The sequence below is a fragment of the Cygnus olor genome, chromosome 10 (genome assembly GCF_009769625.2).
Source record: "Cygnus olor isolate bCygOlo1 chromosome 10, bCygOlo1.pri.v2, whole genome shotgun sequence".
NCBI lineage: Eukaryota > Metazoa > Chordata > Aves > Anseriformes > Anatidae > Cygnus > Cygnus olor.
The window spans coordinates 21848032-21861037 of NC_049178.1; the positions used below are offsets into that span (position 1 = coordinate 21848032).

The 13006-nt window shown below is 49.7% G+C and overlaps 1 protein-coding gene across 4 annotated transcripts in view; it reads right to left on the reverse strand.

Moving 5' to 3' along the window:
* The window catches only part of SRGAP3 (SLIT-ROBO Rho GTPase activating protein 3), a 106164-nt gene that overhangs the window by 43950 nt on the left and 49208 nt on the right, over positions 1–13006 (reverse strand). For all 4 annotated transcript variants that reach the window (XM_040568317.1, XM_040568319.1, XM_040568316.1 and 1 more), the window contains exons 3-4: positions 9171–9333; positions 178–240 (exon numbers count right to left, since the gene is read on the reverse strand). In XM_040568317.1, the coding sequence (XP_040424251.1) occupies positions 178–240; positions 9171–9333 (226 nt within the window). The remainder of the gene's footprint in view (positions 1–177; positions 241–9170; positions 9334–13006) is intronic.

Here is a 13006-nt window from a genome sequence, read left to right on the forward strand (position 1 = left end):
AACCAGCGAAGAGCGAAATGTTTCTAGCAAGCGTGTTGTACTGCATGATGGCACGAGGGTGAGAGAGACTCCTAAAGTACCTGTAATGCTTAACAGACATTTTGTTCTAACAAATCAATTTCCTGGGCTCCCCTCGCTGCACAGGTTAGACGTGAGTAGGATGAGTTCATCCCTTACCGTGTAAAGCTCGTTGGTGACTTTCAAGAGTTCTTCATGCATCTGTAAGCCAATTTCCTTGCTCTGGAAGACAAAAAGAGCAAAGGTTGAGACTCCGTTATGCTCACAACATGCATTTTGGAAAGGAAAACACATTTTGGAGCAGGCAGTAAAACTAGAGGACTTCCAGCCATTCCATGCACCTCTCTCAATCCCGTTCCCCTGGCATGGTTCCCAAGGACCACCCCGCTGTGCCAGCCCGACCCCACCGGCCCACGCCCCGCTCAGGCGCTCGCCAGGCCCCGCGCAGGTCGGGCGCTCTGCGACGGGCTCACGGCCCCAGCACAACGAGGCCTAGGAGGACTTCATTTGAAGGGCGCCACAACAAACTCCGGAGGCAGACGTAAGTCACGTAGAGGAGGAACGGGAACCACACACGTGTGCGGCTCAGGCTGGGAGGAGGCAAGGTGACAGCCTTTTCTCCTGACGAGCCGAGCAGAGGCGTGCGGGAGGCTCCGAGCGCTGGCAGAGCACTGGTTCGGCACATCGTGGCACGTCGCGGCACCGGCAGCGGGCGCACAGCCCGCGAATGCTGGCAAGCTGGCCGGGCAGGAAGCGGGGAATTGTTTTCCCCCGACTTTCATAAACTGAGGGCGAAGCCGATCCCTGTGAAGCAAGAAGGGTTTGTTCCAAGCCCAGCCAGCTCCTGCGTCCAAGAGAATCCTGGTAATCCCCAGCCAATGCGTTCACACCCATCCCACAGAGAACAAAAACATAGCAACATATTTATGCCGCCACTATCTAGCTGCATTTTTCACATTGCTTTCATGCCTGTAGGGTTTTTCTTTCCTTCTTTCAGTTTACAATGCAGTGGGTGGACCTTGGCAGCACAACTGGGTTTTGGTAATGCCTGCCTTAAATGCCTTCTGCCCCTCTGAGACCTGCCCTCTCGTGGCTCCCCTGGCAAACACACGACTTCTCTGTTCCTTGTTCTGCACTGGAGTTAACTAAACTATGCACATTTTAATTACAGACTTTTTTTTTTTTTTAATGAAACAGCCCCGCAGCATGAGAAATGCCCCAGGGGCCTTATTTACGACACTTCACAAATCCTGTCTAATATCCTTCCTGCTCCAGAAGCTGAAAAGACAGCATCAATAGGGCTGCCAATCCACATCTGGGCTCTGTTTTTTCCATTTCTAAACATTAAAACCAAAATACAGATGGCCTCTTCTTCCAATCTGCCTGTGACAGTGAAGTTTAGAAATAAACCAGCATTTTGATTTCCTTTAATTTTCTACAAATCCTTTTCAAAATAAAATGCGTAATCACAAACACGAATACTGGCAGTACGGCAAACCCTCGTGCTATTCCAGAATTGCTGCATTTTCACTTGTGGTCTGCGTTTGTCCATGCATCACCCAACCTGGGCTTCCGAGCCCATGATGCAGAACCTCACATACAATTTAATTTATGTATCCTGCAAGCACACAGGGATGAAACTGGAATTACCAGCAATCTTTTTTTTTTCCCTTCCATTGGCAAAATTTATTTCCAGTCCACAGTCAGCTCCCCGTGTGGCTCTAGCATGTGTACTCTCCTCCCTTTTGGTGACCTGTTTCACACGAAGACTGGCAGCACGCACGAAAGCAGGGCCTTCTCTACCGCCAGAAGAGTGTGTTACAGCTCGACTTTGCCTATTTCCCAACAAAAACTGCACTACTGAACGTGGTTAAGTGGCTGCTGCATTCTCCTCACAGAGCTGGCTGTGTGTTAGCACTAGATGAACTCTCCTGTATAACTTAAATCGTACCATAAACATCCGTGGGCACATTAATCATCTCTGTTCACAGTCTCCGGCCGTCCAGTATCACCTGTCAATCTATCTTGATTTGATAGGTTTATTAAAGACACCTGCTGCTAGACTTGCAATCTCCCACCAACTTTGGTATTTCAGAATGAAGATTATCAGGGCTTCCTAGCCTGAGTATTTCATTTTACTTTCACCTCGACCATGACCTAACCTCCCTCTTCTATTTGTCTTCAGTAGCTCATTTTCACTAATCTGACCTGAGCAAACCAAAGCCTCTCTCAGGCAGGACACTATTATGAAATGACCATGCCACGGTTATATAATGAAGCTTCCAACTTCACAACAGCCGAAATTCAGCAAGCTTAAGACAAAGCTCACTGCGAGATTAAAAGCCCACGGCATCCTCCTCCCTCCACCCCCTTTTCTGTCGAAATCCCTTTATCAACCTGCTTTTCCACCTTTTCCCAGCAGGACGAAGCAGACCTCGTCGCCTACCTCCTACAGCTCACGGGAGCAACCACAACGGGGGGAGCTGCTGCTCGTTTAACCTTGGCTGCAGATCAAGTCAACTCCTACTCAGCAATCCAGTGACTGGATGCTGCTGCAGATGCGCATGCACTGCCTTCCTGCCTTCCCTCGTAATTACACCCCAAATCTCTCTGTGGAATTTGCTTGGCAAGGAAACATTAATTGCAACTTGAAGATGTGTTTAAACTAAGTATAGATCCCCACCAAAACACAAAACAAAATTTAAAAAAAATAGTTTCTTTCAGATTTTTCTCAAATAAGCTCAAACATCTTTGTGCACAGTCAGAAAAGCCAGCCGGCTGGTTTATTGGATGGGTGATGACCCAGAGGTCTGGCCAACCTACACACATGAAAAGTTTAACCTTAGACTATTAAAAGTTAGAACTTAATGCAAAGAGGGAAGTGAGGAAACCAAAGATTAGAAGCACTCCGCATTCAGCGAATTATGCAGTAATTATAGTTTATCTGTGAACTAGTGTCAGAGTACTTGGAAGAGTCAGATCTTGAGAAGCCAGGACTGATGCATGCTGCTCCCATTCACACTCGCGTGAGGTGCCAAGAAGATGCCAATTAGCAGGAGGTGCTAAGTACCCCCCACCATCTGGAAACCTCATCTGCTAGGAAACCCCAGCCCCTCTCCCCTCGCACCAAAGCCAGCATTCACTGGCTCATCTCGAGAGTCTCACTTGTGGCTTGCTAATAAGCAACAGCGCTAATGGAAGCATGCGTCACCCCCAGATAAAAGGGGACTTCCAGGATACGACTTGTTTAGTTAGGGGTCTGTAGAGCTGGGGCTCTCGGACCCAAAGACCCCGCGGCTGTAAGAGATCGGAGCAGTCGCATCTAACCCTTCCACTGACCCCTCTGCACAAACTTAAGCCCCCGGGTCCTGAACCAAGCCCTTCCCCAAGCCGGCAGAGGACAGGCCTGTGGCCAGAGCCAGGGCCCAGAGCCAGCTGCAGCTTTTGCCCCTGCCCCAGGTTTCCTGTGGGGCAGTCCCGTAGGGTTGCGGGGAAGTCCACAAAGCTGTAATTTTCAAACCTAATTTTGGACTCTTAAATAGAGTAACAAAAAATGGCTCAGTTGGCATTCACATGAGTCACATTGCCATTGAGGGACCACAGGTGTGTACTACATTTAAAGACCTGTTTGCTTATAGACACTGTAAACCGGTCTCTGGAAGCCACTGATGGAGACCACAGCGATCTTCGGCATGGTCAAAAGCCCCCCAGCACCCAGGAGAGCAGCATCCAGCCTCGTAGTGCTGGAGCCTCTCCCGAACTCTGGCAGGCAGAAGCTGAAAGACTCACCTCTCTTCCTAGTTTGCTGTCCACCCTTTTTGCAACAGACAAATTACATTTGTATATTTCTGTGAGACAAAGCCAAAACATCCTGCAGCACATTCAAGCTCCCTGGCACCGTTCACCAAACCCAAACTCTAATTTAGCTGTTTGCTTTATGCCTGCCATTCCCACTAAAAAACATGGCTGCTTAGCGGAGTAGCAATTCCTTCAGTTTAGCAGGTTTATTAAAAGCCCTGCTGCTGCAGACACGGTGACAGGAAGAAGCGACATGACTACGGACAACAAAGAATACTTGTGTTAAAGAAGAAGAAAAGAACTCCCTTCCAGACAGACACCACTTCTTCATTAAATCTCCATCCAGGGCACCGCAGTATGGGACATAATTAAATTCACTGTCATGGCACGTAATTAAATCTCACACTGGGGAACACCGCGGCACAGTTATTTCGGACAGAGCAATGCTCTGCCTCCAATGTGTATTTTTCTGTCCTGTGCCGGGAAGCAGCAGCCGCAGCAGGAGGCAGGACGGGGGAACGCCTGCCCGGCCCCGCTGCGCGTCCCCTGCCCAGGGCTCGCCAGGAGGACGTGCTGCAAGGCTTCGTGGTGACACGATGCAGTCCAGCGAGGGATTCAGTCGGATCTCCGCGGTTATGTGCCTTAGCATCTCCATTTATTGCCTGCCTATTGCTACGCTAATGTTTGCCTTAATAATCTTCTCCTGCACCAGAAACGCAACTCGGACTGGAAGCTCCAAGGAAATTTGCCCAAGTGAGTTGCTATTTGCTACGCTTCAGTTTGCAGGGGTTCAGCTGCGTGACATGAGCTCGAAGGATGAGCCAAGCCATACCACGTACCCAGATCACAAAGGACAGGAATTCCTATCCTCCACAACCAGGAGAGGCGGAAGAAAAAAAATCACTAGATGGGAACAACTGCCTCTTTTGTAACAAAACTAAAGTCCAAATCCAGATCTAAGTCACATTTTGCACATGGTTCCTCTCTTTACCAGTACCAGTTACAGGCATCTCTAAGCTCAGCCCTGAGACCACCTCTGGGTGAATCCCCAGTTCAGTACATTTTTTCTGCACGTGCACAAGAAGGAGACAAGTTTCCACAGTTAAAAGTAGGATTTCCTCGGATGTGATTCAAAAATACCAGGAAGGCCAATAAAAGGGCTAACGATTGCTTATGTGACATTTATCATTGTGCTTAAACAAAAATGGTGCCAACAGTGCCTGTGCAGTCCCTGCAGGCAGGCAGAGTTCTTCCTTGGAGTTCTCCAAGCCTCTGCTCCCAAATCCGCACCTGGGGGGACACAGCACCCCCGCAGACCAAAGTAACCCCAGTGCAGCTCCCGTCCCCAGGGGATGCCTTCTGTGCCCCGACCCAGCTGATGCCAGCCGGACCCCTCACGTACTACCCACGGCGTCGGACTTGCAGGCCTCCGTCCTTGCAAAGCAAACGCGTCGCTGCCGTCTGCCACCACCCAGCCGAGCGTGCCTCACTAAGGATTGGCGCAGGTGTCACATCAATGCCGTGCTCCCTCACTTGATGCCACCGGGCACAGAGCAGAAGGGCAGGGGCTGGGCCTGGGGGACTGCACTCCCACCTCCCCAACAGCAGGGATGAGGAAGAAAGCAGTGCAAATGCATCCTGACAGGTACTGACCCAACACGTCCTCTGCCTCTCGCAACTTACAGTGCAGGTGCTGTCTGAATCAAGTGGTGCCTTCATATTTTATCAGCGACTTTTCATGGCTTTCTTCCTTTTTCCCAGTACTTCTTTGTAATACACAAAGACACACAGACACACAAATACATTTATGCACATACCGTACGTGTGCGTGTGAAATGAGGGCACTTTTGCACGTATTTTGTACTAGTGCACACTTCTTTTTTAAAAGTTGTTGCTTCTATACTTAACTGTATCTGCCAATTCTAGGAATTCAATCCCCACCTATTTTTCTATTTTCATTAAGCTTTACTTAGCTTTGACGGTTTTCTTTCTGTTTGTTTTGTTTTGTTTGTGTGTGTTTGTGTGACTTAGGGCCAGCAGTTTCATTTTTTATTTTCAACGTCAAAAAAAATTTAAATAATAATAAAATTAAAATAATAATAATAATAATAATAATAATAATAATAATAATAATAATAATAATAATAATAATAATAATAATAATAATAATAAAAGCTATTTCCACATATCAGGATCACCTTACTAACAACTTTAAAACATAAATGCTTTAAAGGCACAACACTGGATATATATTGCCTGCAGTGCCCATGGACAAAGTGGGTCCATTGATTTCAGTGATGTACACTGATTTACCAACATGACATCTGGTTTTATAATTTCTCTTTGACTCTGTATAAAAATGCTCAGGGAGGAGCAGTTTCAAATTCTGGCTGCAGGAAAACACTCATGTTCCACCCCACCAAACCTCATCAAAACCCTAAACCTCGTCACTGTCCTGAAAAACCAGCCCTTGCTGAGTCCTCCGCGGACTTCTACAACTTGCGGTCTAACTTGATTCCCCAAGGGCTGTAGTCTTTTTTTTTTCCCTCTATTTCACAATGCTCTGTGATATTAAAAAGAAACGAACAATGAGAGGAGGGGTTGCATTTTTCCCTACAAGGCTTCCTCCTTACTTTCAAAGCTAACAAAGTTGTCACTTATTAAGCCAAGAAGGAAGTGGAAAATATGGAAGGGACGCAGCAGGCAAACTCCCTGATGCCAAGGTCACCAGCCTGAGCTGAACCTCCGCAGAAGAAACCCGCAGCCTTCAGTTCAGAAGGGAAGCTGTGTTCTCTCCAACGCTGAGAGGAGCTCGCAGCTTCCCTTCAGGGCAAAGCCACTGTTGCTGCAACTCGGAGGTGCACCTGCAGCCACACGACCTGCACGGCTGGCCAGACACAGCCACCGCCTGCAAGAACGGATTTAGCAGTGATCCGAGCACTGTAAGCCATCACCTTCTCCTCTGGCGTTTGATAATCACCTTACACCTTCTGCAGGGCCAGCGGCGGCCGGCACAACCATCACACGGACCGCAGCTGAAGCGAGGTCAGGCCTGTAGACACTCGACTGAGCCAGCCGCAGCTCACACGCTGGAAACCTAACCCCACGAGCTCATACTTCTTCCTCTCTTGGATTTGGGTCATTCCAGAAGGCTTTCTGGCCGCTCACCACAAAACGCGCGTCCAGCCGATGAATGGTGAACGCCAGGATGAGGGGAAGGGAAGGGACCGTACGCTGCAGGTCACTGGGAGGGCACAACACTCGAGTGGAGCTGAACAAAACACGAAGGCCCAATTTACTAATGAACAGCCCACAGCAGCACTGAGCAGACTGGGGGAAATCACGGGGAGAAGCATCTCAGCACTCAGCACCTTTGTTGGCAAATTACCACTACGATGATCGATTGCTTCTCAGTTATGCCCATCCTCAAACCCCAGACATTACGTAGCTGCTGCTTTGCTGCGATTGTTTACATTTACATAATGGAAGCACAATGCACAAAACCTTCCAGTTCCTCCACGTACCCGCAGCATGTCACAACCCATTAATAAATTCTAGATGGGAGGAATTAAGAGTGACATCTCTGGAAAAAAATGTTACCCTAATTTACCATCAAAAAGCAATCTGCAACAAAACCAAACAGCTGAACCACAATGCGGATGCCTTTAACCCTTCTGGTGTTGCTTTATTTGCCTATCAGCGCTGTGCGGCACAGTCTCCCCAGGAGGAGCGCTTGATGAGCTTTGGTCATTATACTCAAAGCCAGACTGGATAAAATACTGAAAGACGCCTGCTCTGAGCAATCTAACACCAGCTGCAAGGCTGGACTGCATACCTAAAACAACCTTTTATCAGGATGCTCTTATTCCCACACGTTTCTCACCAAGCACTGCTGCAAAGTGCTGCCTGATTCCACTTTGGGCGCAGTATGCAATAGGTTAAAAAAATAACCTTCATATCGCCAAAAATGTCAACCTTCCTACCCACATTAAAGGCAAATGATGACACAAAATAAGCCTTTTCAATGATTTAGCTGATCATTATTCCTGGGGACGTGTGAGTCCCGCTACAGTTTAAGCCTCAAGGGACAAATGCAAGTGAAATCACAGATCCCCACTACCCAATTGCAAAGCCTCCCTTTGATTAAAAGCAGGGCTGGCTTTTGCAGGCTGCAGATGAAGTCGGTTCTACTTCACCTCACTTGGCAGAGGATGGGGGAGGGATGAAAAAGGAGAAACAACTTCCACACAATGTAAGTGTTGTGTCTTAAAATTTAAAATCAAAAAAGAGGAAGAAGGAAGAGGACTGAGGAAAAACAAAGAAATAATCCTGCTGACTGGATGAAATACTTTCATCGTGACATGGGAGAAGACTGACTTACCACAGTCAAAATACTTCATTTTACGCCCTTGTATAAGCGATGACTGGATTTGTCCTACAGTTTAAAACAATATGTACTATCACAGTCTTATGAAGCGGAAGGATAGTCTTAATATACGTCTCAAAACTGGGTTCAGAGTAAAATGCAAATGGGAGGGAGACTGAGACCAGCTTAGAACTAACCAGGACGGGAAAAGGGATGACATCCCGTATCAGAAGACGAAGTCCAAACCTGCCCTTGCAGTTTAATTGCTAGGTCAGATACATAAACTAGAGGAAACTAGCCACAAAAACATCACATTAAATTTAGTGTCCAGCTGGGCTAAAATTTCAAGATAACCAGTGACTTCAGAGCTCCTCTCCTGTGCAGTCAGACATCCCGCAGGGCTCGCCCTGCTCCATCTCTTCAGCAAGTTGCCTCTGAGAATTTTACTTGGCCTGCCTTACTGTGGTTTTCCATTTTCATGTTACAGAGTTCAAACTCCTATCTCAGTGAGAAAACCAGAGGTGACGTACACTTCTTAAAAAGTCTCATTACCCTTCTCTGCTTTTTAACAACGCTGGCTTTCTTATACCCATTTACACCATCGTTGGGCAGAGGGGACAGGCTGTGCCCGGACACCAACACTGCTGGCTGCAGCTTTGGGTGCAACTTTGACTCCATCTCTGTTGACAAATCCCCACTGCCTTGCTGGACCACGATCAAAAAACAGCAATTCTCCAACTGATCTCAAGTCTGGCTTTTCTCTAGGACTTCTCCGAGTGTTTTATAATGTTAAACACTCCCATGCCAAAAATATAGGAAAACGCAGTCTCAAAAATTCAGATGCCCAGTAAGTAAATTCATTTTCCATCTTCAAAAAAAAGTCTCCAACTTGTGTAGAAGTTCACAAAAGACTTCTTTTTTAAAAAAACACTTAAAACATAAGGACATATTCTCCCTGTGCAGGGCTCTCCAACACAGCTGGGGTTACCTTTTTAAAGAGCCTGATGACATCCTCACTGATCTGCGACAGCCGGACGATGACATTGTTCATGAAGATGTCATTCAGGGTGGCATGATCTCTGCTCTCTCGACGGGTCTGTGTCAGAACCAGGTACCAGCAGTTCACAGGGGAAAGCAGGTGCTGATCTTTCCTAGGGAAATTTGAAAAGAAGCAAAAATGTCAAGCAGACAAGTCAAGAAGGCACACGATTTTCAAATGAACGCTGTCAGCATATTAACGTTGCCTTCTTCAACAGCACAGAGCTGCTAGAATTCACCATGCCCCCAGAGAAGAGCGTGAGCTCCTCTCGTCTTCCCACACAGAAACCACTGCAGCAGACGGCCAAGCACTTGACCCTGCAGCAGACACAATGCCAGCCTGCTCCTCCAGCTCTTCCGCATCAGATGCCGATAGTTTGGATCTCTGAGCTCACTACTAGTTATTTTTGTGGTATCGGTATGAGGTCTTCAGCGGCGTGCAGGGGTTTATTGTAACAGCCACAACGTAAATATGTACCGGGGGGAAAAAAGTGGTAACTCTCGTCTCATTGTGTTTATTCAGATTTGCTCAGATCAGAAACGATCCATCCCCACCACCACCACACTGCTGCGTGATAACCCACACCGTGCTGCCAGCCATCAGTCCTCCCGCAAGTCCCAGGACATCTGGTTTTTCTGCAAGCTCCATCTCCCAGATACAAACGTTGCAGAGAAGCAGTTTTCATTAAAAAACGGCACCACAAGTCTCATGTTCGTCACTGCAGAGAAAGAAACCACGCGGCAAAGCGGAGGCGACACCGGCTGCAAGGCGCAGCCCTGCGCCTCCATCCGAGCCCCCGCGTCCTGGCTGCCACCCCTCGGCTCCCTGCGGCGCAGGCTGCACGGCGCAGCTCCCAGCCACAAAGCCCAACTCAGGGCCTCGCCTCGCAGGCACCAGCTCTCTGCCAGCACCCACCTCGCAGTACTGCAGGACCAAAGCTCCCGAGCAGCCTCCCCAGCTCAGGCGGGACACGGCCCCAGGGACGCGTGCAGGCGTTGCCCCACTCTCAGTACAACACGCAAGGGTTTCGATCAAGCCAAGGAATGCACACCTGCTGCCCTAGGCTTCCCTCTCCCACGGCTTCATCCTTACCTACTAGCCTCCCTTGGCTTCCAGGGCAGGACAGAGGCTTTTGTGCAGAGGAGATGGATGCTCTGATGCTCACCATGGGCACAGCCCTGCACTTCACCCCACTCAACAGAAGAAATATGTGCATCTTTGTATGCAATCTGCCCTACCTCAGCAAAGGGGATCCCGCTCACCTGCTGAGCTTTCTGTTCCGCAGCTCCAGAACCGTGCTTTAAAAAGGCACGGTCTGCAAAAGGCTGGCCGGCAACATTGCAGCAACACGGTGCGGGTGCTCTGGGCAACAGGTCTGAAGACCTAAAAACCGTGCGAGTCAGCCCCAAATCACACACGCACCGGTCACCCACTCCTCTCGGGCTGGGAGCCAGGACGTGGCACCCTGCTGCGAGAACACCGCCGCCGGTCCTGGACCGGAGCGCGGGGCTGGAGCCGACGCTGCCCCTTGCAGGCAGCGCCCCGCGCCCCAGGCAGCCACACCAGCACCCTGCCACCGGCAGTCGCGCAGGGCAGAGGGGCGGCCAGCGCCGGGGCACCCAACCACACGGATCCTGCGTTCGGGTCTCTTCCCTCTCCCGGTACGTGCACGCAGCCAGCAGCATCTGTTTGCCAGGGAGGCACAACAGCGATGTGTGAACCTTTCCTGAGCTTCACGCTTCACTTGGTTAGTAACAGCAAATCCTGAATGAGGCAACTTGAACTGCAGGCTTACGCTGAGAGCGGAAGGGGAAAGGTCTGGTAATATATTAGACAGTACGTTGCATCCGACTAACTAAACGCATACAGTAAGCTGTGCATTATCCCAGAAGTAAACAGCCTTGAAGTTAAACACACAAGACAATGTGATCATTGTCACTAAACCAGGTGGCTAGATCTTGCCCTAATTGTTTGGGAGAAAGCAAAGTCTTAGAGCAGTTCCACAACTTCCCCAACCTTTGGAATCTCAGACAAGTAAGACTACAGCCACCCGTTTATCTGTAATACTTTGACAAGTTTTATTTTGAACACTGGACTTGTCCCAACCACAATACTGATATGGCACCAGCCACAGGTGAATTAATTACCCTGGCGTGACGACTTGCAGCCTATCAGCTGAACCCCGTAACTGGCTCCAGCCAACCCACCCCTGCCCCAGCGCCAGTGACTCTCGCTGGCCCTTGCTGAAGGGCAATACCTGCTTAAACTCACGTCTCTCGATCGCTGCTGCATCTGCCCAGGTGAACTCTGACCTGTAGCAATGCACCCACCTTGTAACTCGGCTGCTGAGGCGGGTGTACCTGGAACCGCTCCCAGTTTTGGTACGGGTCCAGAAGAAATGGCCTGGGACGCGCTCTCTGTGTCAGCCCGTGAGCTGCCCTGCACGGCCGACAGCCCCGGAGCTCAGTGCCCAGGGAGAACACGCGTGTGGCCACGCAGCTCCGCGGCCCCGAGCAGCACCCGCTGCGGAGCCTGGCCCCGGGCGTGCCTCTGGCAGGGGCCCGCTCGCAGCAGCTGGGGCAGAGCAGCAAGCCATTTGGTGGCCACTAGGAGAGCGAGGGCTCTTGGAAGGCAACCAAAGCCTGGCAGAGCCAGTTGGTAATTCAGGAGCGCGCCTTTCCTCACCATCCGTTGGTCTGGATGAGATGGGAAACCTTCCTCTTCCCTAAGACAAACCAGTGAAGTCAGGGAGAGAGAGTAATCCCTTCAGCGCTTTGCCAGGGAGGGGAGTTTTGCTGCTTCTTTCCGCTTCGTGCTATTAATACAGCCGTCACTTTCCGGTCAGAACAGAGCCCGTTTGCCACGCAATCTGTTACATCGCATTTAGTCCGCTAAACAGTGCTGGAGAAAATGTTTTAAATCCAATGCTAACATGAAGCGTCTGTGCACAACATGAAAATATTCATGTATGCTGAATATTTACCGCCGCGTTAATCCAGCCCACGCTGCAGACAACAAAGACTTCCATGAACTGCAGCACATGTCGGGTTGGGAAACCCAGAAGTGCCCCGGAGCCAGAGCGCCATGAGAGCGAGCACGTCCACGCCTGGCTCTGCCGGGAGAGAGCATCCGAGGGGCATCCGAGACCCCGACCTGCCTGGAAGCCAGAGGTGGTCAGAAAAACTCCTCTGAGGGAAATTTCTGTGAGCATTTCACGCATAATGAGAGCAAGTAATCTTGACACATTCCATTTCAACAACACTAAAACAAGCCTGCGCTGCTTTCCCACGCATTTTATTTAGTATTAAAGCAAACCAAAATTTCCAAAAATGATACAACCAAAGCAGAACACCCCTGTGCGACAGGGACACGCTGAGACCCTCTAAACAAGGCAGCTGAAACGATTCATTGCCAACACTTCACCTACACCGCTTCCCTCGGTCACACCAACGTGTTGCTACGGGGTGTGCTGTGCTCGGGCTCTGCTCCGAGACAAGTGGGCGCGTGCCGCGGCAGAGCAGTGCCTTCCTCTGCGATGACCACAGCGCAGATGAACCTACTAACAGGTAGATACAAAGAGGTTTGGAAAGAAAATGTTGCTGTCCCTCTCTTGAAACGGAGCGAGGCATCCGAGGACTGGGCAGAAGCATGCACAAATCCAGCTGACCCTATTAACGCTACCAATACCACTGCAAAACACTGGGCCCTGGGGCCTGCGTGTTTTATAAAGTGGAGAATCGCTGTCACCTGCAGATGCTGCGCGGTACAGAGCACCTTTCTAGCAT